At 40.4% G+C, this 24,096-nt stretch overlaps 1 protein-coding gene across 1 annotated transcript; it reads left to right on the forward strand.

Moving 5' to 3' along the window:
- The first annotated feature begins 1,614 nt into the window (after positions 1-1,614).
- On the forward strand, positions 1,615-21,077 carry tmem54b (transmembrane protein 54b). Its single transcript, XM_074687098.1, has 6 exons — positions 1,615-1,923; positions 2,649-2,845; positions 6,748-6,807; positions 13,834-14,025; positions 17,577-17,720; positions 20,025-21,077. Exons 1-6 carry the CDS (start codon positions 1,911-1,913, stop codon positions 20,304-20,306), a joined length of 888 nt encoding a protein of 295 aa, XP_074543199.1. The 5' UTR covers positions 1,615-1,910; the 3' UTR covers positions 20,307-21,077.
- The last annotated feature ends 3,019 nt before the right edge of the window (positions 21,078-24,096 follow it).

Here is a 24,096-nt window from a genome sequence, read left to right on the forward strand (position 1 = left end):
ATCATAAAAAAAGACCGGAAGTCTCTGAAGGGCCTTCATGTGGAACTCTCAGTGGTTTTTTTTCACTGATTTTATCCGCATTTGACTCTTTGGATTTTAGCCTTTAATTGTGATCTTTTCTTTGGCCACTGACCCTTTCTGGAGTATTGACTGCGCACATGAACTGCCTGTGATTCGGATTTGACCAATACTTTTCTTACAGCTTGTTTGTCACCTGTCCTCCTTTCACATCAGTGTGGTATGGGGCCGACCAAGTCAAGCTTGGGGAGAGCACTGGAGTGTCCAAAGCTAGGACTAACTCGTGGTGGCAGAGGAAGACTGACCTCAGAAGGCTCTTAAGTATCTCTTACAAAGTGTTACTGTATCTGTAGATAATGTTTGAGGATGGATATTTCTCTTCTACTGGTTAATTGAATGTTAAATAAATTAACTTTGGTCCAAACCCAGGTGTCAGATGGTCTTATTGCTGCTCTGACTCAGACACTTCTGAATTTTTTCTGAATAATGACGCATGCTGAGCAGGAAGAATATTTCACTGCATGTCCCCTGCCTTTCCCCTTTAGCTATGGTGCTGTTTCTCCACCTGGTGGCACCAAAGTCATTTACATCAGTGTCATGTGTTAAGGAAGCGAATCCTCCTGAAACCAAGCATATCTCATAATTTCAGTCTTCAGCTGAACCCTTAAAAAAAAAAAAAAAATAAAAATAATAATTATGTGCTGTGCTTCACACAGTATGCTAAAAACTTTCCAGACCTTCTGTTGTTGGTTACTATGTGTTTTTCTCTTTTGGAGGAATGTGTAGAGAATGTTTTCAATCCATGTTGTTGTTATCAGATTGAAAGGGTTCTAAAAAAATAAAAACACTTTGCATCATTTCTTTTTTTTTTTTTCTGAGATAACCTAAAGGGTTTCAAGCTTATAACCTTTCATTATGTATTAAAAAAAAATTCAATAAATCTTTCATTACTGTTCTGTTTTGTGTAAAAAATTGTATTATTATTATTATTATTATTATTATTATTATTATTATTATTATTAATAATAATAATAATAATAATAATAATAATAATAATAATAATAAAAATAATATTAATATTATTATTATGAATGGAATTTATGTATTTAGAAATTTAGATAATTTATTTTTTTTATAATTGTAAGAGTAAGTGTCCCTGCTTTTGTTTGTTTGTTTGTTTGATGGTAAGTATCAATATGTATTTATTTTATTCATTTATTCTAATTTGTATTAATTTTGGGTCCCTATTTTTTAGTTTCTACACTAATAAGGGTAAATCCCCCCCCCCCCCCCCCCCCCATCATCTTTTTTATCCTGACTCACGTAAATCTCTCTTTTGTTTCCTATTTATTTATTTATTCATTTCATAATTTTTAGGGTAGGTCTCTGTTTGACTATCTTGGATTTTTACTACTGCTAGGTTAGTCTCCCTGATATTCATATTCAATTGTTTAATTTTATCCGGCGGAGACCGGCTGCCAAAGTTTCTACATCCAATGAAAGAACGTGATGGTCGGGGGCACACCTGCGCTTGTGTGCATCGATGTCACTGAAATCTCAACAGTCATTTGGTAATTAGCAGCTCTGTCAAAATAAAAGCACCATATCTTTGTGCGTATTAAATAAAGATGTTCACGTGCTCTATACGATGCACAAAGTGTGATATTGAAATAATGTCGGGTACAGGTTCTATTACCTTCGAGATAGATAGTCCTACGTCCCGACCAACATAACCTGAAAGAAGAGCGAGAGTTTATTGTGAAACTTAGAGCAGAGGAGACACCGTGGGTCCGTGTGGGTGAGAGATTGCGTGCTGTGGAGAGGGAAGGTGACACACGCTGCTCTCAGCTCTTGGGAATAAACTCACCGAAACGAATGGTGACCTGATAGAGATGGCAGATACGGGTAATGGATGTTTTACTAAGTTTACTAAGTTTACTTCACTAACTTCAGTCAAACTTAACCAATGTGCAGACATGTGTTTGTTTCAGTGGCTGGGTGTGGTGGTGAGGTAGGTGGTGGAGCTGGTGACTCCTCACAAAGGATAAACTGGAGAAATAAGCACAGTTTTGTGTCAGAAGGCTACTAACCGTTTCTTCAGGAGCAGGATGTAAATACTAAGTTCCTGAACACAAAGCTTTTAAAGTGTTTGCTCACAGGTGTAGCGCAAAAGCCAGATCAACGTGGAAATCCTACCCACTCTATGAGCTAGCTTTTTTTTTCTAAAGTTTTTGAAAGCTGTGGTGGTTTGAAATCAGAAATATTCATTTTTATGCTTCAGTGTGTGTTGCTTTTTGTTTTAACAGCAGCTGGTGGTTTGACTTGTGCTCTTGACTTTTATTTGAGCCAGTGCCAGTTGAAAATGTAGTTTCTCATTTCTGGGGGGTCCACACTGATTGGTTTCCTGTCAGAGCGACCTGCACTGTAGTTATGTGTTTAACAGCTAATGATTAATAAGGGAACATCCCTCTGAGCTTTTGACCTGAGCCCTGTGTCTCTGATCAATACAGCATCCCAAACACCATAGATGGCATCACATGATGTGAAATCACTGCCACTCTTTGTCCTGAAGTGTGATTTGTCAGTTTCCTGTCACATGAAGTCATTCATGTGTGGTTTCATGTCCACAGGAGTGTGCTGTGCCAGCCTGGATGATCCCAAGGCTCTGATGAAGATGGGTTTAAGCATGGTCCTGATTGGTCATGTGAACTTCCTGTTGGGGGCGCTGGTGCACGGGGTGGTGCTCAGACACATCAACCTCCACAGGCAGGCCCGAGCCATGGAGTACGCTATCTCCAATGTGTTTGCTTTAACCTCGGGGCTCGTGGTGAGTGTGTCCATCTCATACAGCAGAGTGATCATTTTCAAGGCAGGCAGGTTCAAAGTCAGATGAACTTAAAACAGTCCAACAGCCACACCATCTTTTCACGAGATGTTCAATACGATCTAAACATCCTGAAACAACATGCAGAGTAGTTCACTAACAGAGGACAGGCTGCTCCACTGTTTCTGGGCTTTAACTAAACGGATTAACATCTACAGAGAGACACTTCAGACACTTGGTTTCCCATCATGCCTCACTGAAGTTATACAGCACAGTCTTTGAAAACATGTGAGGTGATTTTAACATGATGTGATCAGTTTGACAACAGACGTTTGTCCTGTCTTTCTGCTGGGCCTGGCAGCACACTGGACTGATTCAGGTGAAGTTGTAATCTGGTTTGTAGTGAAAGAAAAATTTCAGTGAAAGGAGAAAAACACATAGTCATGTCACCATCTCATAATCATAGTCTTGCATCATTTGGTGGGAGTTGTGTTCAGGGCAGCCTTGGATTTTTGCATGCTGTATTGCATGCATACAGGAGAGCATGTAAAATAGATTGAGATAACTTTCACATCAAAACTATCTGGACTAAGTCTAATGGAATTAATGAGCTCAAGCTTTTGCTTTTTACTATTCATTGTTTTTAAAACACAAACAGTGTGCTGCTTTTCCTCACCTCTTCCGTGAAGTTTATCTTTGCAAACCCAAGTATCAGGATCAAGACTTGGTATGAGCAATAAAACGTGCTGAGAAAAACGTGCTAGAAATTGTGCTTCATGAACAGGCAGTATAAAAAAACATTTAAAGACACAAGACAAGGTTAGAGTTACTCTCGTCTTCTTCCTTTCCATTGTAAACTGTTTTTCAGGATCTGAGTCACAAACTAGCATCAAAACTCTTGTAACTTTCTAAAAGTGAAGATGTTTATCTGATGGAGTTCATTTTAGCTCAGCATTGGGGAAGTGAGTGAGAGGAGTGCACAGAGAGAGGGGAAAGTGAAACTTAAGTATGGTCAGATATGAGGTAACCTGACACACCAGGCGGACTGTTTCATATACCATATATAATATGGAAATATTTCACTAGTCCATCTGGGTAGCAGCTCTTCAGATTTGTTTTCAGAGGTGGGACCTTCAAAAAAATCAGCAGCTGGTGATTGGACAACCGTTCTGATTAACACACTCACCACGGTCCTATCCACATCAAGCCACGGTATGACGTAGCTTATGTTTGCTGCTGCTGAGAAACAATAGACGAACAACTACAGGAACACAAGAAACAGTTGTGATAATGGCGTCAGACGACTGCGGCTGTTTTTGTAAAGTTACCTTAAGAATCAAAGGAACACTGACAAGTACGAAAGTCTGCTGACGTCACGTCTGCTCGTCACTTCTGCTGCTCCTGCAGCTCCCGCCTCTCTCTTCCTTGATTGGGCCGGTCAGAATTCAGTCGAGTGAAATCGCTGGTCATTGGAGCCTGACAAGATGGATCTGCAGGATTTCAGAAACTTAATCAGGCAGGTCCATCTGCTCTGCAAGGTTGGATATGAGGTGCTGTAGGAATAATATTTAAACCTCTTAATAAACAAAGTTATATGTAAAAAGTTCACTCTGGAAATACCGTAAACAAAAATCATTCTAAATAAATGACTTATAGCTCACTGTGACATATATATGTTTTCCTCTTTGACGAATGTCATTTATAGTCCAGAAAATATGTTTCTTTCTTTATTGCAGGAAAATGACTGTTGTAAATATTCAAGCAGACGGTATCTCTTGCTGGGTTTTTCAGTTTAGCTTTTATCTTTCAATGAACTTTGAGACCCCTTCACCATTTTTATTCTATTCAATGATAAACTACTCATTTTATTACTTCGTCCTAATTTTATATGAAAGGAGCACAACCTGATCAGAGCTGAATACCTGATAATGACCTGTTTTTATGTAGTCTTGATTTGAGTGTGAACAGAGGTCATTTACATTTAAAAAAGTTTTAGTTAGGCCTGTCACGATAACAAATTTTGCTAGACGATAATTTTCCAAAATAATATTGCTGATAAACGATAATATTGTCAATATTATTTTGATTTTTTTTCCATTTTTTCATTGATGTATTTATGATAAATCGGAAAATAAAGTGAGTACACTGTATCAAAAGCAAGAAACTTTAATTTCTTAAGAGTATTTAACTGTAATTGATGTAATTGATAGAAAAGAATACAATGAAAATGAAATGGACTCTCTTTTAGAAAAAATTACATGTCAATGAAAATAATTAATACTAATCAAAAACAATAAAACATAGACCCTGTCTCTAAAGAAAAAACGAAACTCCAAAAAAACCCCAAACAACAATAAAAACTATAGCCTAAATAAAAGGGAGTTTATACAGTTCCTGAATTGTTTGTAACATGTACTTTTTCCCAGTCAATCCGTACCGTCTGTCAAACATTTTTAACATGTCTGGCTTTCAACCGTATTGAAGGGCTGCATTTCTTTGGTTAGTAGCTGTCTTTGAGCGCCCACCATTTGGCGCTTTTATTTCTGTTTACTTTGCAGACCAAAAGCCTCAGTGAGAGCGGATTGTCAAAGAACAAGGCTCCGCTGCACCTCCCCTTCTTCTTCTTCGTCGCCACTATTTTCAAACAAATGCGACATATCAGCTCGTTGGTGTTCATGAGCTCACACTTTGTTCATTCTGATAAAAAACAAAATATTCCCACACTGGGACTGTGGCAGGCGGCTTAAGAACCGTATCTTTGGTGCCATCACTCATATTAGCGTGTGTTTCCTCCTTACCCCTCAGGACTCAATCCGCTAAATCCGCTATAGAACCTATGCACCCTGATGTTAGGCAGATGGACGTAGTGAGCCATCTTCTCATTCAGCCTCTTTGGTTGAAAGAGAGGAGGGAAACAAACATGCATGCACGTGTCAGTTTATCGAAGCTGGCAAACTTACCAAGGACGTTTTAATTATCATTCGGTTAATTGATTTATTGATTATCGTGACAGGCCTAGTTTTAGTTTAGTAAACTTTAGCATGTCATTGTTGGCTTTAATCATATTAAACATAATGATCCAACAGCAAAATTGTGGCTGGTGAAAATGCTGAGTGGTTAGTAACTCTGGGAAACCACCAGCCACAGTGGCTGTCAAGCCCTGATTGTAACACTGCAGAAACCTGACCACTCATCATCTGGTATCAAGAGAAGTCTGAGGGACATAAGAGCAGTGTGAGGGAAGCAAACAGCAGAAAGAGCAACAAACAAACCTGAGTGTAGCAGCAGCAGTTTTATTCCAGGGCCAGTTTCAGGTTATTAATCAGTGAACTGATTTTCCATCAGAGCTTGTTTTGTTGAACCGCAGGCTGCAAATGCATCTTTCTTAATAGAGCGAGCCTGGATGGATCGTACAGCACTGTACAAATGTTCCAAACAAATAAATCCACAACAAACGGTCGGTCAGGTGTTCTGCTCAAGCTTCCAGTTAAATTATACACACACACCTCCAGTTTTTCTGCTTCATACCCAGCTCACAGTCTGTTTTTTTCCCTCTATCGCTCCATTCTGACAAACTGAATGAACTCCACCGTGCTTCCATAAAGACGACTGCTTTGCTGTAACTTTTTCTCTAGGATTTGCATAAACAACTTCCACAGCAAACAACATACTTAGAGACATTTTTGAGATAGTTGTAGTGACGGCACAGCTGAGGCAGCTGAAAGAAATTAGCTTTTGACCTTCTACCGCATCTTCCTCATGCCTGCTTCCTTAAAGAGTGTGACAAAATGATAAATGAAGTTCAACTGGGTGTGTTTTCAGAGATTTAGAAACATTAAAAGGATAAAGATGATGATGATGATGGTAAGTTTTCTCTAATAAGAACCTGCTATCTCTCTCTACAGGCAATTGTTGCTGGCATCCTGGCTATCGTCCTGTCCAAAAACAAGAGGAGTCGAGGCCTGGTTTGTGCTTTCTTTACTCTCTTATTAAGGCTTTTTTAAATTAGTGAGAAGTTATTTAAAAACCACATAAAATACCACACAAATCACACATTTGCACATTCCCCCTCCTGTTTCTGTTTCCTCTCAGGACAGATAAGCAGCTGTCCCTTTGAGCTTTTCACTTTCCCCCTAAGGTGCCTGAATGCAGTCCTGCAGAGCTCGTATAGTCTCTATTTTTTTCTTTGCCTTCAGTCGTGCAGCACGACTTCTCCTCTCTGTTTACTCAGTCAGCTGTCAGGCTGCTCAGACGGGACCGACGAGGCCGTGAGCGTACATTATTATGAGTAAGCCCAGGCACCACTCCCATTCCCTTTGTCAGAGAGAGCAGCTGAGCCACGCTGCAGTTTCACTTTTTATTAGTCTGTACCTTTCAGCCGTCCAGGTATCAGACCACATGGATGGTTCATGTATTAATATCAGCCAAGGAGATTTACAGGCTGTGAAATATGAAGGCATAAACTTGTGTCAATATACAACAACCCCTTTCAGAGCCAGACCAGCACACAGAGTGCTGAGTCTGTGACCCGGGTCATACAGAATGAGCCAGAAAACTACATACAGACTACGTCTTTTTATTTACTCTCTCTGAGTCCGAAGTAGGGCTGAACGATTTTTGAAAATAATATCATTGCGATCTTTTTTTGACAAATTTGAGATTGCGATTTAGCATGCGATTTTGTTGGGAAGGGACATGACAAAGGATACTGTCAACATATAAACATTCCTAAAGAAAAAGGAACACTGTGAAATTTTGCCTGACCACCAGTTGTCAGTAATAGTAACAAACTATATAGAGCAAAATGAACAAAGTGTAGTAAGGGAGAAGATTAGGGCCACTGGAAAAAAATAGTAAAAAATAAAAAAAATATAATTCAGAGTTCTGATTTTAATCTCAGAATTCTGACTTAAATCTTAGAATTCTTACTTTTTTACCCACAGAAAAAATAGTAAAAAAAAAAAAAAATTTGACTTTTTTTTTTTTTTTTTTGTCAGTGGCCCTAATCCTCTTCCACAGAATTCTGACTTTAATCTTAGAATTCTAACTTTTTTCTTTAAAAAAATTGTAAGAAACAAAAAATTGGACGTCTTTTTTTTTTTTTTTTTTTAGTAGCCCTGATCCTGTTCTGTAGGGCATGGCTTTGCCATCCTCAGTCATTCTATTGTAGATCTCTGTACAAGTTACTGTATTTCCTCCAGGTCTGTGTAGATGAAACTCCTTTTTTTTAATTGCAGCCTTTGTGATCTGGAAATTGCATTACATCGTATTGCAATGTCAGTTTCAATTCGATTAATTGTTCAGCCCTAGTCCTAAGTGTTGTATTTGGTCAAAACCTCGTCATCAAACCAAAGTTTTCATCTACTCCACAAAGTAAAAACTGCATTTAGAATATCAGCAGTTAACATCATTTAAACCTGGTGACCTGAGGTTGGATGGAAAAGACACATTTGATTAAAGCTGCAGCTGGTGTTTCGGTGTACAGTGTGACTCTGTTAACTGGTGACTCTCAGCTGTTAATCACTGACATGTTCAACTGAATGTCACCAGTTAGCATGGTTGCCATTAACTCCAAAACACCTTGATAGATGTTGCCTCTGTTGTTTCGTATCGTTTCTGACAACTGACCACAGAACAACCAGACATTTTAATGCTGCTAACCGGTTGAGTTTACTGTTAAAAGAATGATAACTTGTCCGGATGAATGGAGCGAAACACTGCTTCTAGAATCAAAATGCATTCTGAACACTCTTGAGTCAAATAAAACCACAACCTGACCCCCTAGGCAAAGAGCTAACTGAGGCTGATATAAAAGCACATTTAATTACCACAGCCACAGATGGTGCAGGTGTTTCAGAGTGAAGTTTGTCAATGGGGGACTGTCAGCTTCACATGTTCAGCTCAAGGTCTCCAATTAGCATGGTCACTCTTGACTCCAAAACACCAGATGTTCAGTGACAGTCTTGATCCTGTCAGAATTCAGTCAAACTTGGGTCCAGAGCGCAGTATCACTTCTGAAAACTGACCACAGAACAACCAGACATTTTTATGCCACTCAAAATAAGTTTGCATCCTTAAGAGGGTGTAAGGTGTTACAGCTGTCACTAGTTTAAATCCAATCTTCGGTCATTTGCTAAATATGACTTAAAAAAACCTTTCCCTTACAGAAGTAACCCTCAAACTTCAAGACTAGTGTTTTGCTCAAAGTAGCAACTTTGTCATTTAGAAGCTGCAGGGTGTACAGAAAGCTATGCAGGATGGATCATTGGTCCGACTCCCCTCCGCTGCGTGATAAACTGTGTGTGTGTGTGTGTGTGTGTGTGTGTGTGTGTGTGTGTGTGTGTGTGTGTGTGTGTGTGTGTGTGTGTGTGTGTGTGTTTGTGTGTGTGTATATACACACACATACATCCATACATACAGTGGGGAAAATAAGTATCGAATGTGTCAACTTTTTTCACATTACATTTATTTCCAAAGCTGCAATTCAAACAAAATTTCTACCAGACGTTGGTATTAAGTCAAAAGATCCACACATGAAAAGAAATCATGACGTTCAGGTCCATAAATAATGATTATGTGGAATTAAGTACGATAACACAGGAAAAATGTATTGAACACACCATGGAAAGGCTGTATACTTTGGCAAGGAAATGCACCATACCACCTGAAATCTGTCAGTAATTATTACGTTAACTTCCAATTAGTGCAAACCAACATCAGCGGGGCTAGAGCAAATTGATGGTCCTATAAAAAAGGTCGTTTTTTCACCAAGCAGTTAAATAGGACAAACCTCATGATGGGTAACAGCAAAGAGCTCTCTGAAGATATTCACCACCTGATTGTTGCTCAGCATCAGAATGGAACTGGTTACAGACTTGTATCAAAGCACCTGAATATTCCAGTCAGCACCGTTGGGGCCATTATTCCCAAGTGGAACAAGCACCACCTTACCATCAACAGGCTACGCACAGGAGCTCCTTGCAAGATTTCTGACCAGGGAGTCAGAAAGATAGTCAGAAGAGTACTCAACGAGCCAAGGACCACCCTGAAAGTGCTCAAGAAAGACTTTGAGGCAGCAGGTACAATTGTTACAGAGAAAACAAAAGGCAACACTTTCCACCGCCATGGCCTCTATGGACGCTCAGCCTGCAAGACTCCATTCCTCAAGAAAAGGCATGTTGAAGCTGGTTTAAAGTTTGCTAAACAGCTTTTTGACAAGCCTGTAGAATACTGGGAGAATGTTGTCTGGTCAGATGAGACCAAAATTGAACTTTTGGGCTGTCATACTACAGACCATGTTTGGAGGAGAAATGGCACTGCACATCAGCCAAAAAACACTACACCAACAGTGAAGTTTGGAGGTGGAAGCATCATGGCATGGGGTTGTTTCTCATCTCATGGTGTTGACAAACTTAATATAATTGACGGAGCAATGAATGGAGCCACGTATGGGGAAATTCTTGATATGAATCTGCTGCCATCCACCAGGATGATGACGATGAGACGTGGCTGGACCTTCCAGCAGGACAACCATCCAAAGCACATGGCAAAGTTGACTCTCAAAAGGTTTCAAAAAAAGGAAATCAATCTGTTAGAATGGCCTAGTCAATCACCTGACTTCAATTCAATTGAACATTTGTGGAAAGAACTAAAGAAAAGGGTTCACCAGAGGGCACCAAAAAATAATTCCAGATTTAAAGACAATCTGTGCAGAGGAATGGGCCAAAATCACACCTGAGCAGTGTGGGCCATTAGTTCAAACATACAGGAAGTGTCTGGAAGCTGTCATTGCAAACAAAGGCTTCTCCACCAAGTATTAGATGAGTCCCAGTTAGCGTGTTCAATACTTTTTTCCTGTGTTATCGTACTTAATTCCACATAATCTTAATTTATGGACCTGAACATTGTGATTTCTTTTCATGTGTGGATTATTTGAGTTCATACCAATGTCTGGTAGAAATTTTGTTTGTATTGCATCTTTGGAAATAAATGTGATGAGAAAAAAGTTGACGCGTTCAGTAATTATTTTCCCCACTGTATATATACAAATGTATGCATACATATACTTACATACAAGCATACATACATACATACATACATACATATATACATACATATTTGGAGGCTTTTGCACACAGAGGACTGATGCACGGCTGGTTACAGCAGTGAGTAAAACCTAAAGCCTGGTGTGTTTTCATGGAGGTGAAGGAACTTGTCAGCGTGTGTGATGGTGTGGCTGACTGATGTTACTAATGGTTTTCAAACCTCGCCTGAGCTCTAAGGCACAGAGAGATGACGGGTGTCAGACTGTAGACACAGAGACTACGTTGTTGATTCATTTACAAATCATTTATATGATTCCATGACTTAGTGCTATGTTTAATTGAAATACCGATACCTACAAGAAATGGAACAACTCCAAACACTTTGTCTCTGTCAACAATAGACACGTCAGTCGACCCCTTTACAACCCAAGTCACAAACACACTCACTCATTCTGCCAACAGAAGCAGGGTTTAGCTGTATTCAGTCGGACAGGTTGGTATCTTTAAACTCTGAATTTAAACTGGACGCAGCATAAACACATCTGCTTGGTCTGTGATTGGTTGTGCGAAACAATACTCCACTCAAGTCCTGCTGAATCCTGTCAGGACCTGTGGCCTCAAAGTAGGGAACTGAAGCCTGCAGATACATGTTGATGTCTGTCCCACATTTTATCCCACCAAATATCAAACTTTGCTGACAGAGCCATGCCATTGTTATCATTCAGACCAGCAGTTTTTATATGCCAAAATCAGGCATGTAGTGAGTGACCTGTGACCACAGCTAACTGTGACAGGGCTCACAGGACCGGAGACTAATGAAATCACTCAATTAGATTTAAAGATGAGGCTAACACAGAAACCACACACCTCATTAGATGTGGTTTTTTACTTTGATATAATGCCACACAGCACACAGAGACACAGCGGTGGCTTCACACAGTTGGCCTCCTCCACACTCAGCACAGCTTCATCAGCTGTTCGTATTTATTCTCTAAATCACCCAAATGTGGAGATGAAGTCATCTCTGACGTGATAATTAGGTCTGAACAGTGCTGGCTCTTGGCATAGACGACCTAGGCGGCCGCCTAGGGCGCCATCTGCTGGTGGGGGCACGAATAAACATCGGTTTGGTGTTCATTTGCTGGCGTGAAATAAAAGACGAGGAGGGATGTCTGACGGATGCCGACTTGGCCCTTTTATTGCTGGACTTGTAAGTGCTTGTTGATTGTTTACCATCTGTTCACAGTATTCTTGAGAACGTACCAGCATAGTTTTGTTTAGACCTATTTCAAGTGTGTGATATCCCCAGCTCGTGGTTGTCTTTCCTTTTATTTACTTCATCGCTTCAACAGGACAAGCGCAGGGGTGACTTCACGGTAATAAAACCAGTTGAACGTAGCGATTTTAAACATCGTCATTTAGTCAAAATTAAATAAATTACCTCATCGCTATCCATCCTGCGAACATTTGCTGAAAACAGAAGAATACTTTTAAGTGAAGTCCTGGCTTCTGTGATTCGCCTACAAAACAAATGCACGCAACCGGCAGATCTGTACCTTTACGGCAGTATGCACGCGCTTGCGCTCATGGGTAGTTGAGTTCTCTTTCCGGTCAAGCGGGGATCTTCTAAACATGGAAGTGTTATTTGTTTTAAGTTATTTTTATTATGGTTCTAAATATTCCAATGATGTGCATTTTTTGCTAATTGCACTGTTTTGAAAAGTTTTAAGATTTGCTGTATTGTTTTTATTTTCACAGAAGTTCTGTTTGTAAAGTTTTATTGCGCATTAAAGTAATAAAGAATGTATATATGTTTATCTTCACAATTTATTATGTATTTATTTTATTGTATGTATGTTTGCGTGTTTGCCGCGGGGGGTGGCGTGTTTTTGTCTTTCGCCAAGGGCGCCTGCTGAGCTAGGGCCGGCCCTGGGTCTGAATACCCTTAGAACCTGTCACAGAGCAGACAGAGTTTACCAACAATTTAAAGTTGAAGTTTGTATATTAAAACTTTGATTAATAATATTCCAGAGTGAGGCAGTCTGCTGACTGACGTGTCCTCTTTGAAAATAGATGATGAAGTCAGCGTGGCTCCTGTCAACATGTCAGATATCCTGGTGTGTGATGAAGAGTGTTTGATGTTTTGCCCATCAGTGACGTGATGTCCTCCTCTGATTGTTGTTTACTTTATGATCCTCTGCTGCAGTTAACTACCCATGAGTCCATTTGATCCCTCACCCCATTCACTAACTCCTTTGTTTCTGGGTCAGAAAGTTTGCTTTCTTCCTAAAACTTTTGGTTATCGCTGTGATCCAGTGCTGGAAACCTTTGATCTGCTTCCTCAGTTGTATGCCTCACCTGTGATGACTTCAACCTCTTCCTCTAAAAGTTTCCATTGTCATTGGTTGCCACAGGCTGATTTAGACTGACAGTCAGCGGTTGACAGGCTGTGAGTTATAAATGTGTTTGTGTCTCAGCCTCGGTTAACCACGGCTGACTGAAAACAAGTCATATTTACTCATTGAACTCTGGATCCAGGTTTTTCTCTATGGAGTTGATGCAAAAGTTGGTTTGGAGCCAAGGTTCTGACTGAATACGACACTGAGGACTCTATATGGAGATTAAATGATGATTAACAGAAACAGATTTCACAGGAAAACTAGGGTATATTATCAAACTATCAACTCTGATAATCATCGATCCTTTAATTTAAAAACTTCAATATTCTATTTAAATCTTCAATTGTGAAACGTTCAGACCCAGTCAAGCCAAGAAAGATGCTGCTGTTTCTTGTTTGTGTGATGTTTCTCTTGTATTTTCTCTGTTTCTATTAATAATCCTCTCTCTTGCCATCACTTCTCTCCTCTGTGAAGTTCATGCTCCACTTTCCAAACTGGGAGCTCTTTCATCCCCGTCCTGACTGCTCTTCCTCCTCTCTGTCCTCAGACCTGGTCCCTTTTCACCATCAGTCTGGCAGCAGCTCTGATGGCAGCAGCGTCAGCCATCGGACTCTTTGTGTCTGTGGTGAGGGCCATCATTCACGGTGGGCGGAGCCTCCTGACTCACTGCCGCTTCCCTGATGCCATTGGCTACTCCAGTATCACCAACGAGTGTCCTTTTGACCCTACGCGGATCTATGTGAGTGCATTAGGGTGGGAGTGGGATAATAAGATCAAGGCCGCAGCAGCAGCAGCAGCTGGCTCTTTGTTCAGCAGACTGTTGTCACTGGGGCACAGCGGTGCGTCCTCTCTGTGCGGTTCCTGTCTGCCCTTTGTGGAGAAGCACAACTGGACATGAGGTGTGGGAAAATGTGAAGCTGTGTGTCATTCAGTCTCACTCTGCTGCTGCTGCTGCTGCTGCTGGGCTGGTGGCAGCTCGACTCCAGGCTCTGTCCTCCTCCAGTGATGGACTGTCAGACCTGCTCAGCCTCACAGCACCACACACACATCAGCAGGATTTAGACATTTCAGTGAAGCCAGTTGTCTCCGGTCTGACAGTACAGGGACCTTTTCCTGTGGCTGGATTTAAACATAGTTCAGGAGGTTAACAGTGAATAGCTGGCTCTGCTTGTTGTGAGAGTATTACATCAGTGATTAATTCCAAACACAAAGTAAAAGGTGACATACATAATTACTGTTTACTTCCTGATCTCACAGCTCACATTATCTCTAGAACAGCAGTGAAAACAAACGGTACGACAAACTATCATTCATTCATTTTCTGAACCGCTTATCCTGTTCAGATTTGTGGGTGGCTGGAGCCTATCCCAGCTGTCTTAGGGTGAGAGGTGGGTTACACCCTGAGCTGGTCACCAGCCAATCACAGGGCTGACACAGACAGATAGACAACCATTCATGCACACACTCACACCTACAGATAATTTAGAGTGTTCAATTAACCTGATAAGCATGTTTTTGGACTGTGGGAGGAAGCTGAAGTACCAGGAGAGAACCACGAATGCACGGAGAGAACGTGCTAACTCCTGCCAGGCCAACTGGGAATCAAACCTGTGACCTTCTCGTTGTGAGGCTGCAGCACTAATCATTGCGCCACAGTGCAGCCCAGACAGAGTATCCTAAGATGAAAAAAATACGGTGGCCTGTAGGTGTCAGACAATTTGCAAAAGCCACAACACAAATGCTAGAGCAAAAACATTAATGCAAAAACTGTTCTGTTAAATACCTTACCTTGCGGCGTTGTATCTGGTAAAAAGTTGACGTGACCAATGAAAATTAGTTCCAAAAAGAGCGTCTGGTTGAACCTCACATCTTTACAACAGTGTGTGTGAGACTCTGGGCCAGAAGGTGGCGCTGCAGTCCAATTAAAACAGATCTTCTGGGTTTTTTAAAAATGGGAAGAGCAATGGGTTTTTTTTCTGATTCTGACATACATTCTCACATTTTCTTGATCAAAGAAAAAAAAAAAAGTTCAATACCTGCGTTTGGTAACTGCTGGTGAAATAAGAGCACATTACCTTCATCAAGGAGGTTTTGTTTTAGGGAGAGTTAGTCTGTCTGTCTGTGTTTGAACAACCTAACTCAAAAAGTACTAAATGGATCTGGATGAAATTTTCAGAAAATGTTCAAAATGGGATAAGAAAGAAGTGATTAAATTTTAGAGGTGATCCGGATCACTGTGTGGATCCAGGATTTTTTTTAAGGATTCTTTATCATTGTGGGATCGGGCCGTTTGCACCAGATGTGTATATAACTCCACCATAAATGGTCGGATTGCTTTGCAAAACAATACAAGACAGGGTCACCATAATTTCTGACAGATGCACATTGATTGTATACTTTTAAAAATGGGAAGAGCAATAGGTGTTTCTAGGAAATGTGCTTCTTTTGTTGCCCGTCCACTTTTACGTTGGATAGTTCAGAGTTTGGTTTTATGTCATCTTGACTATTGCTCCATAGTGTGGTCATCTGCTAACAGTGGTGACCTCAGGAAGCTCCAGGTAGTCCAGAACAGAGCAGCACGGTTAGTCCTGGGCTGCTCACCAAGGTCTAATGTAAGCCGTATGCATGCCTGCCTGTCTTGGCTTACTGTTGAAAATAGGTTGAAGTGTAATACACTTGTGCTGTTCAAGTCAGTTATGACAGCTAAAATGCCAGTTTTTATACATGAACAGATAGTTTTTAGTTAACTATGCAATCATTATACTCGAGCTTCCAGTAATGGACAGCTTGAATTACCCACTTCAAAAAACCAAAACAATGCATTAATGAGATCTTTCATTTTTAGATCACTGACTTTGTGGAATAACTTGCCCCAAACCCTCTGTATTCTTCGCAAATTATCTTTTAAAAGAACTCTTAAGGTTTACTTAACACTGTAATTTACTGTATGTTTCCGTCATCTGTAATGCTGTTATAGTTTTTTCAAATGTCTGTATTTTATTCGTTGCACATTGTATGATGTGATGTGTATTCATTTTGCATCTATAATTATATAATTGTTGTATGTTTATTTTAATGTAGACCCCAGGAAGACTAGCTGGTTGCTATGGCACCAGCTAATGGGGATCCTTAATAAATCAAATCAAATGTAAAAGTATGATACAGATCTTGGCAATATTCTAAATACTAATATCTGGAATATGAAATATGTACTGGTCATCGTAATTTTCAACACTGTCAGGAAACAAATTATCATACAAACCTGCAACTAACACCAAATTGTAGCAGACAGTCTGCTGAAAGGGAGTATAACATTAAAGTAGGACTAAAGTGACAATAATAATATGCTTGGTGGAGGTTATAATGAAAGTTGTTATAATGAATTAATAAGTTACTCAATGGTAAAATTTGGCACTACATGGCTAACATACAGTGATGGGGAAAAAAAGGAAATATTCTCATCAAATATTTGTGGAAATTAAAGTTGAGAATTGACAGTTTGTACATTAACCTGCCCCTCTTATTTGAAATGGGTTTTTTAGTTTAAGTAGGAAGTGTTTAACTCTGCAGAGTAATTCCTGTTAAATTTTTTCTATGTATTTATTTATGCTGCTAATGCTAACTTACTACCTGTCACCACACGTCAACAACATCCACCAATGAGAGCTCTGCCTTTGAATTCTTGATATCCTTCAATCATACTTGATTTGTCTGTTTATTTTTGTTCTTGTTGATTTTGAGGCAAATCCTGAAACAAACTAATAAACTTAGAGCTTTATTAGCCCACACACAGATGGACTCTCCTATCACAAACTTTGTTCTGGTCTGATGAACCTGCTGTTCACTAAGAGGAGCCCAGGGACCTCGAACACAGCGGCTGGAGGCTGCTGCACGTCGACAGAAAGAACAACTTAGAGCTGTGATTCTGACACTCGTAGATGTCAAGAAGCTGTTTTTATTATTGTTTGTGCTTCTCACAGGTTTCATCATGAATTCTAAAAATAGCTCAGCTCCAGCATTTCATTCCCTTTGTAGTGTGCCTGACAAAAAGCAGCTCCTTTCCTTTGATTTCCTCTGTGAACACTTCCTCTGATAGTCTGCCCTGCATGTTTTATTCACAGAACTGACTGAGGCTCCGTCCTGCTGCAGCTCTTCAGTCATCTGAGAAAACAGGGCTCTGTTTCACATCATTACCCAAACTGCTTGTGTGAATCTGCTCCTGCCTCAGATTGTGTTGTTTTTGGTCCAGCTTGTGGCTGCTGTTAACTCCACTCCTCCATCTCTCCCCAGAGTACCACTCTGATCCTGTGGGTGCCTTTGATCGTGACTTGTGTCATCCAGATGGTGTTTTCTGCCCGGTCCTTTGCTGCCTGTGTTTCATTCCTGGGGCTGCCTTGTTCCAAAAAGAAAAAAAGACGAGACTATGGCAGAGAGGTAAGACTTGGTCTCAAGGGTCCTGTGAGGACTTTCTAGGTGGTCTTGATCTACAATGTATTCCCAAAGTATTCACAGATCTTCACTTTTTCCATGTTTTATGTCCGAACACAACAACCCATAATCACATTTTTAATTTTAATTTTAATTTTTGCAAAGTTATTAAAAATAAGATTTGCATTCAGCTCTTTGTTGACTCTCCTTTGGCAGCAGTTACAGCCTCAGGCCTGTTTGAAAATGAAGCCTGAGGCTTGGCTCACCTCCTTTTGGCAGTTTGGTCCATTCCTCTGGCTGGGCCCCCAAGAACCTTCACAGAAGCCCCTCCTTTGATATCTTGGCTGTGGTCTTGGGGTCGTTGTCCTGATGAAAGATGAACCATGGCCCCAGTCTGAGGTCCAAAGTTCTCTGGAGCAGGTTTTCATCCAGGATGTCTCTGTACATTGCTGCATTTATCTTTCCCTCAATCCTAACTGGTCTCCCAGTCCCTGCTGCTGGAAAACATCCCCACAGCATGATGCTGACACCACCATGCTTCACTGTAGGGATGGTATGGTCCAGGTGATGAGCGGGGCCTAGTTTCCTCCAAACATGACACCAAAGAGTTCAATCTTTGTCCAATCAGAGCAGAGGATTTTCTTTCTCCTGGTCTGAGAGTCCTTCAGGGGCCTTTTGAGAAACTCCAGTTTGGCTGCCATGAGGCCTTTTACTAAGGAGTGTCTTCCTCTGGCCTCTCTACCACACAGGCCTGATTGGTGGATTGCTGCAGTGATGGTTGTCCTTCTGGAAGGTTCTCCTCTCTCCATAGAGGACCTCTGGAGCTCTGACAGAGGGACCATCAGGTTCTTGGTCTCCAACCTGAGTAAGGGTGCTTTCACACCAATGTTGTTTGGTCCGGATTTTCTGACTTTTCTGTGTGGTCCAAACCAAAATGAAAGGTTTGAAACGTCCCCAAACAGCCAGACCTTGATCCGAACTATAAAGAGGTGCTCTCAGTCCAGACCCAACAGACCACAGTCTGGTTCAGGCCCAGAGTGAAAGCATTATTTTGGATGGTTTGAACCTTTGTACCAATGACAGGAAATTACGACATGACTACTGAAAAAACAAAAAAACATCGCCAAACAAAATAAGCAGTGGAAGCTGACGGGGAGAGGAGGAGATAAAATCTCTGATAAATGTTTGGTCTGATGGAAAATTTATAAAAACACTGAAACTTTCCAATTGTTTGCAGAGAGAATGAGAGAGAGAAGATATGAGAGGACAGGAGAATCTGGCCACCCGTTGCTCAAATGACCAGTCAGTGTAAACTACAGAGACATGCAAAGGACATGGGTGATGATGATATCATGGAGGTTTATTGGGTAAGGTCTGTTAGTCTGTTTTCATTAAGACAGTGTGAGACACTAACAACCCAAACCAAATCTATGCAATGTAACAAAACACTCACCTTGGTTTGGACCATGGTCTGGACTTTCAGGTGGAGAACACCCAAAGGTCCTTCTACCTCGATCCCTCAGTTTAGAGGGTCCAGCTCTAGAAGAGTCCTGGTGGTTCTGGACTTCTTCCATCTCCAGATGATTGAGTCCACTGGGCTCATTGGGACCTTCAACGCAGCAGAATTGTTTCTGGAGCCTTCCCCAGATTTGTTCCTGGAGACCATCCTGTCTCCGAGGTCTACAGACAGTTCCTCTGACTTCATGTTTGGTTTGTGCTCTAACACGCTCTGTCACCTGTGGGACCTGATATAGACAGGTGTAAGCCTTTCCACATCAGGTCCAATCAGCTGGATTCACCACAGGTGGACTCACATGGAGCTGTAGGAACATCTCCAGGAGTATCAGAGAAAACTGGATGCAACTTAGCTCAATTTGGAATACTACGTCATAAAAAACTATGACATCATAGTTTTTTTTTTGTTTGTTTGTTTTTTCTAAATTTGCAAAAATTTCAAAAACACCTTTTTTTCCAAGTTGTGATAATGGGGTTTTGTGTGTAGAACTTTGAGGAAAAATGAGTTTCTTCCACTTTGGAATGAGGCTGTGACATAAAATTTGGAAAAAGTGAAGAGCTGTGAAAATGTTTTGCATGCACTGTATTCTCATTTTTATGTATTTTCCTCTTTGTAATCTATGCTTTATACAGAGATTACAGCACCTGAACTGGTTATTTATAGATGCACTGATTCTTTAAAGCTTTGTCAAAGCTGCTCTTAGATTGATTGATATTTCTAGTCAAAGTGGCAAAGAAGTGTTTAACATCTTGTTAAAAAACCTTATCTGTTGAACATTTTGTCTGTTTGTGCAGATCACTGTGGCGAGAGCGATGGAGGAAGTTCCTCTCTCTCAGTACACTGAACCCCCGAGAAGCTACGACGAACCAGTGACGCGCTCCTCTGCACCTCCACGGCAGAACACTGCACCTCCAAGACACAACTACAGACCACCTCAGCCCCCTCAGCGTCTCTCCCGTCAGCCTCAGAGTCTCCCCCACTCAGAGAGAAGGCCTCCTCGCCAGTCGCACAGGCCCCCGGAACAAAACCAGCCGCTGGAGAGAGGGACTCTGGAAAGGTCCAGCTTCTGGATTTAGCCTCATCTCCTCAGACATTCCTGAGTTTGATGGGGGTTTTTCAGTCTGCACTTCAGACGTGTGAACTCAGACCTGGGGGTGTATCGGAGCACAGTGAAACCTGATATTTTGGAGGTGTTGCACAGCGTACAGGATTTCTGTTCCATGAGTGTTTTAATGGTTTTGCACTTGTGAGGATCGAGATAATCTCACCATGGCAGATCGAGGATGGCGATCTTCCAGAAGGTGATGACATGATGCCAGTTGGGACATTTTTGTTCTTCTTTGCCAACATTTTGCTTGGAGGAAGTAACCTCCCCTGACGTTTGTGTGTCAGTGTGTGGATTCAAAGTCATGCAGGGATTGAATGTCTTTAAGAATGGTTACAGGTACACAGCGTCTCACCAAACCATGACTCATCATTTTGACGCTTCAGGTGCTGTTTGGTTCTTCCCAGCTCATAAAAAAAACAGATTAAAACAGGCTGGGTGAGTGGTTTTCCCAGTATGACACAAGAATGGCCTCAACTGTCGTCAGTTCGTACTCCATAATGTTGGACTTTAACTTAAACTCCTGGTTTTAAAGATGGAAGTTCCTCTGATGAAGCAGAATAATGTGGCTTTACTCCAACATTGTTCAGTTTGACCTGTTTTTGTGAAAACTCCATCCTGTCTGAGACCTTAACAAGCAGGTGTGGACACATTCTGTAATTTTCAGGTGAAGAGAAGCCTCATGAGGAAGTTCTGCAAGTTTTTGTATTTATTTTATAAATAAAGTTTTTAGTCATTCTTCTGCTGCTTTAAGTGTGTTTCTATCTGAGTGTGGTAACCAGGGACTTTTTTAAATCAAATGAAATGTGTGAGGTCATGACAGCAGTCAGCAGACAGGTCTGACTGGTTGGACTCACATTGTGACATCCTAAAAACAAAGCAGTCTCAGTCTTGTCAGACTGGAGCAGGTCAGTGAGGACTCACAGTGAACCTGGACAAGCTGCAGCTCTGACACAGTGCTCTCAGGTGGTCTGGCTTTATGACCCACCATCACTTATTTTGTCAAACAGCCTGATTTGATCTCCAGTGGGCCAGACCGGTAAAACCATAATAACATAATGACCTATAGATAACAGCAAGTTCAAAAGATACATTTATATTATAAAGCTTTTTATATTTAATGAACTATCCTAAAAAAAAATATGAACAGCCCGAGATTTCTTCAACAGTAGGGGAGACTGGGTATGGTTGTAACACTTTTTGCTTCAGCGCCTCCACCTCCCTGAATTTTTGAGTCAGAGTTCTCAAACTTTAATGCAAAGTTCCCACATTTGTTTACTACAAATGGCACTAATTCAAACCCCTGCAAGATTATCACAGACCTCACCAGGTGATGTCAAATACATGGTGGACCTTTGTTACAACCATCCCCACTACACTCTTTGTGACGTCATCAGATGCTTTTTTAAAAACATCTGCAGGCACACCTCTGTCAGTCTATCTTTTTCACTGCCTAGGTGTTAGGTAATATTATTCAAATCAAGAAAATGTTCTTAGTTGTTCATAAGGGGATGGTTGTGATACGTTTTAAAGATGTGTTACAACCCACTCCACTCCTGTCAGCCAGTGTTAAGCTAGCTGTATTAGCATGGGAAAATACATCGCATTTAGCCTGAGAAATGACGTTTTTTTTTTTTCTGATCTAGGTCAAATGGTTTTATCTGGAATAGTATCAGAACTGAACAAAATATAGTCTTAGTCAAAAATGTACTTTCTTACCTCAGAATGCCTTTTTTTCCTCTATAGAACCTGCATGCAGCTATTTCCAGCCCTGGCAGTCACCATGTGTGATCAGGGTGGAAGTAGTTAAATATTGAAATGATCATATGACTCCTATCTTATCCTTGATTGGAGGAATTGCTGGTGTTAAAACTCTCGCCATGTTACAACCATACCCGGTCTCCCCTACTTGGGAACTGTTTTTTTTAATTAAGCAGTGTTGCTGTAGACCAGTGGTTCCCAACCTGGGCAGGTCAGGGAGGACACAGGACTATGAGGTTGTCAGAATTATATTTGTGCATGTTAAACTAAAAAAAATAAGAAGAAGAAAAAGAAGTCATTATAACACAACCGACAGGGTAATCAGAAGTCATAAACCAATTTAGATATATGTTTTTTACCACATTCAAAAATATGATGATATTTAGTCTCCATGCCTCTGTATGCTCTGGACCTCTGTGACCATGGCAGCATGAGAGACCTAATAAACAATAAAGATAGACCATAGACAGCATAGAAAATGGACGTAGTCTCCGCTACACCACCCGTCTGTCCCTGATACACGCTGGACATGATACACGCTTTCAACTTCCTCTCTAATAGCTACAAGGTGCACATCAGTCACATCAGTCACATGAGTTGAGCTGTGTCTCTGATTGGACAATTAAACAATCCTGATATCTTCTTAAATGGGGGGACAGTGTGTTCCAGTAGAGAAATCAGCATTTCAGATCCAAGCTGTTTTTGAACTAGGCTGTAAATATGTTTTTAACACCGTTAAAGTCTGTTTTTTGTCTTGGTGTGTACATGTTTTCTGATCTGTCTGCAGCCAGCCTCAAGCAGATCCTTGATGAACAGCAGCTTTTTGCTCTTCCCCAAAGGCTTCATGTTTCCAAATCCCTGATGTTGCCCCTTGGGACAGACTTGTCAAATACTGCTGTCGTTTCACCAAGGGATTTTTTTCTTTTGTGGCTGTGACATTATGTTTCCTGACTCTCTGTCTGCTGTACGCAGTGTGCGCCGATGAGTGTGTGTGTTAGCTCATGATTTCTATTTATTTATTTATTCATTTATTCATTTATTTATTTATTTATTTATTTCTTAATCAGTCCAGTCTTCAAATTTTGATTTCTTTAATTTGTTTTCTTGTGTTATTTCTAAATCAATTTAAATTTAAAACATGGTAGGGTAAGGTAGTAGGTAAGGACATTAGGTAGTCGTCCTTTTTAATTTTTGAAAATTTATTTTAGGGAAAGGTCCCCTTTTTATTTATTTATTTATTTATTTATTTGTTTATTTATTTATTTATTTATTCACAATCTGAGTTTAGGTCTTTCTACCCTTTTTTATAAAAGGGTAAAGTCGTCATCATCTTTTATTTTTCTCAATATTTTTAAAGCAAGTCCCCCAGTTGATTTACCTATTTGTTTGATTAATTAATTGATTAATTGGTTAATATTATTTTTTATTGGATTTGAGAACAAGATATCCTTTTTATTTTTATCTATTTTTATTTTATTTTTATTTTTTATTTTAATTTCTTTTTAAATTATTATTTTTACGGGCAAGTCTCCCTTTTTATTTATTTAATTTTTTTTTAAATACAGGTTCTTTTTTATTTATGTAATGAATTTTAACCTTTCAGAAACGTGTTTCCATGTTTTTCCACTTGGATGACAACTTTTACATGTTCCATGAAGCGCTGAAGTTTCTGTTCTTTTTGGTCCTTGATGTAAGATAATCCACGTCTCATGTGGTCTGTGTTGTACTTGTGTTTTCCACCATGAGCACATGGAAACAAGCTTTATGGGTCTTCTACTATGCGTCATCTGTTCAACAGCAAGTGTTAAGTTAGCTTCACAGGACATCATTGTAAAGAAGCCTCTCCTTTGCATGAACAATCCCCTTTAAGAAATTAAAGGATTTTTTTTGTTTTGATTCCGCCCAGGAAAAGGCCTGTGACCCACCAGACCAGGAGCACCGCTCATCTGATCATGTGTTTGTTAGTATCAAGAAAGAAGGACACAGAGCACAGCAGCAGC

This window comes from Halichoeres trimaculatus, unplaced genomic scaffold, assembly GCF_033239565.1.
Source record: "Halichoeres trimaculatus isolate MK-OKI-2021-1 unplaced genomic scaffold, fHalTri1.1 fHalTri1_scaffold_14, whole genome shotgun sequence".
Taxonomy (NCBI): Eukaryota; Metazoa; Chordata; class Actinopteri; order Labriformes; family Labridae; genus Halichoeres; species Halichoeres trimaculatus.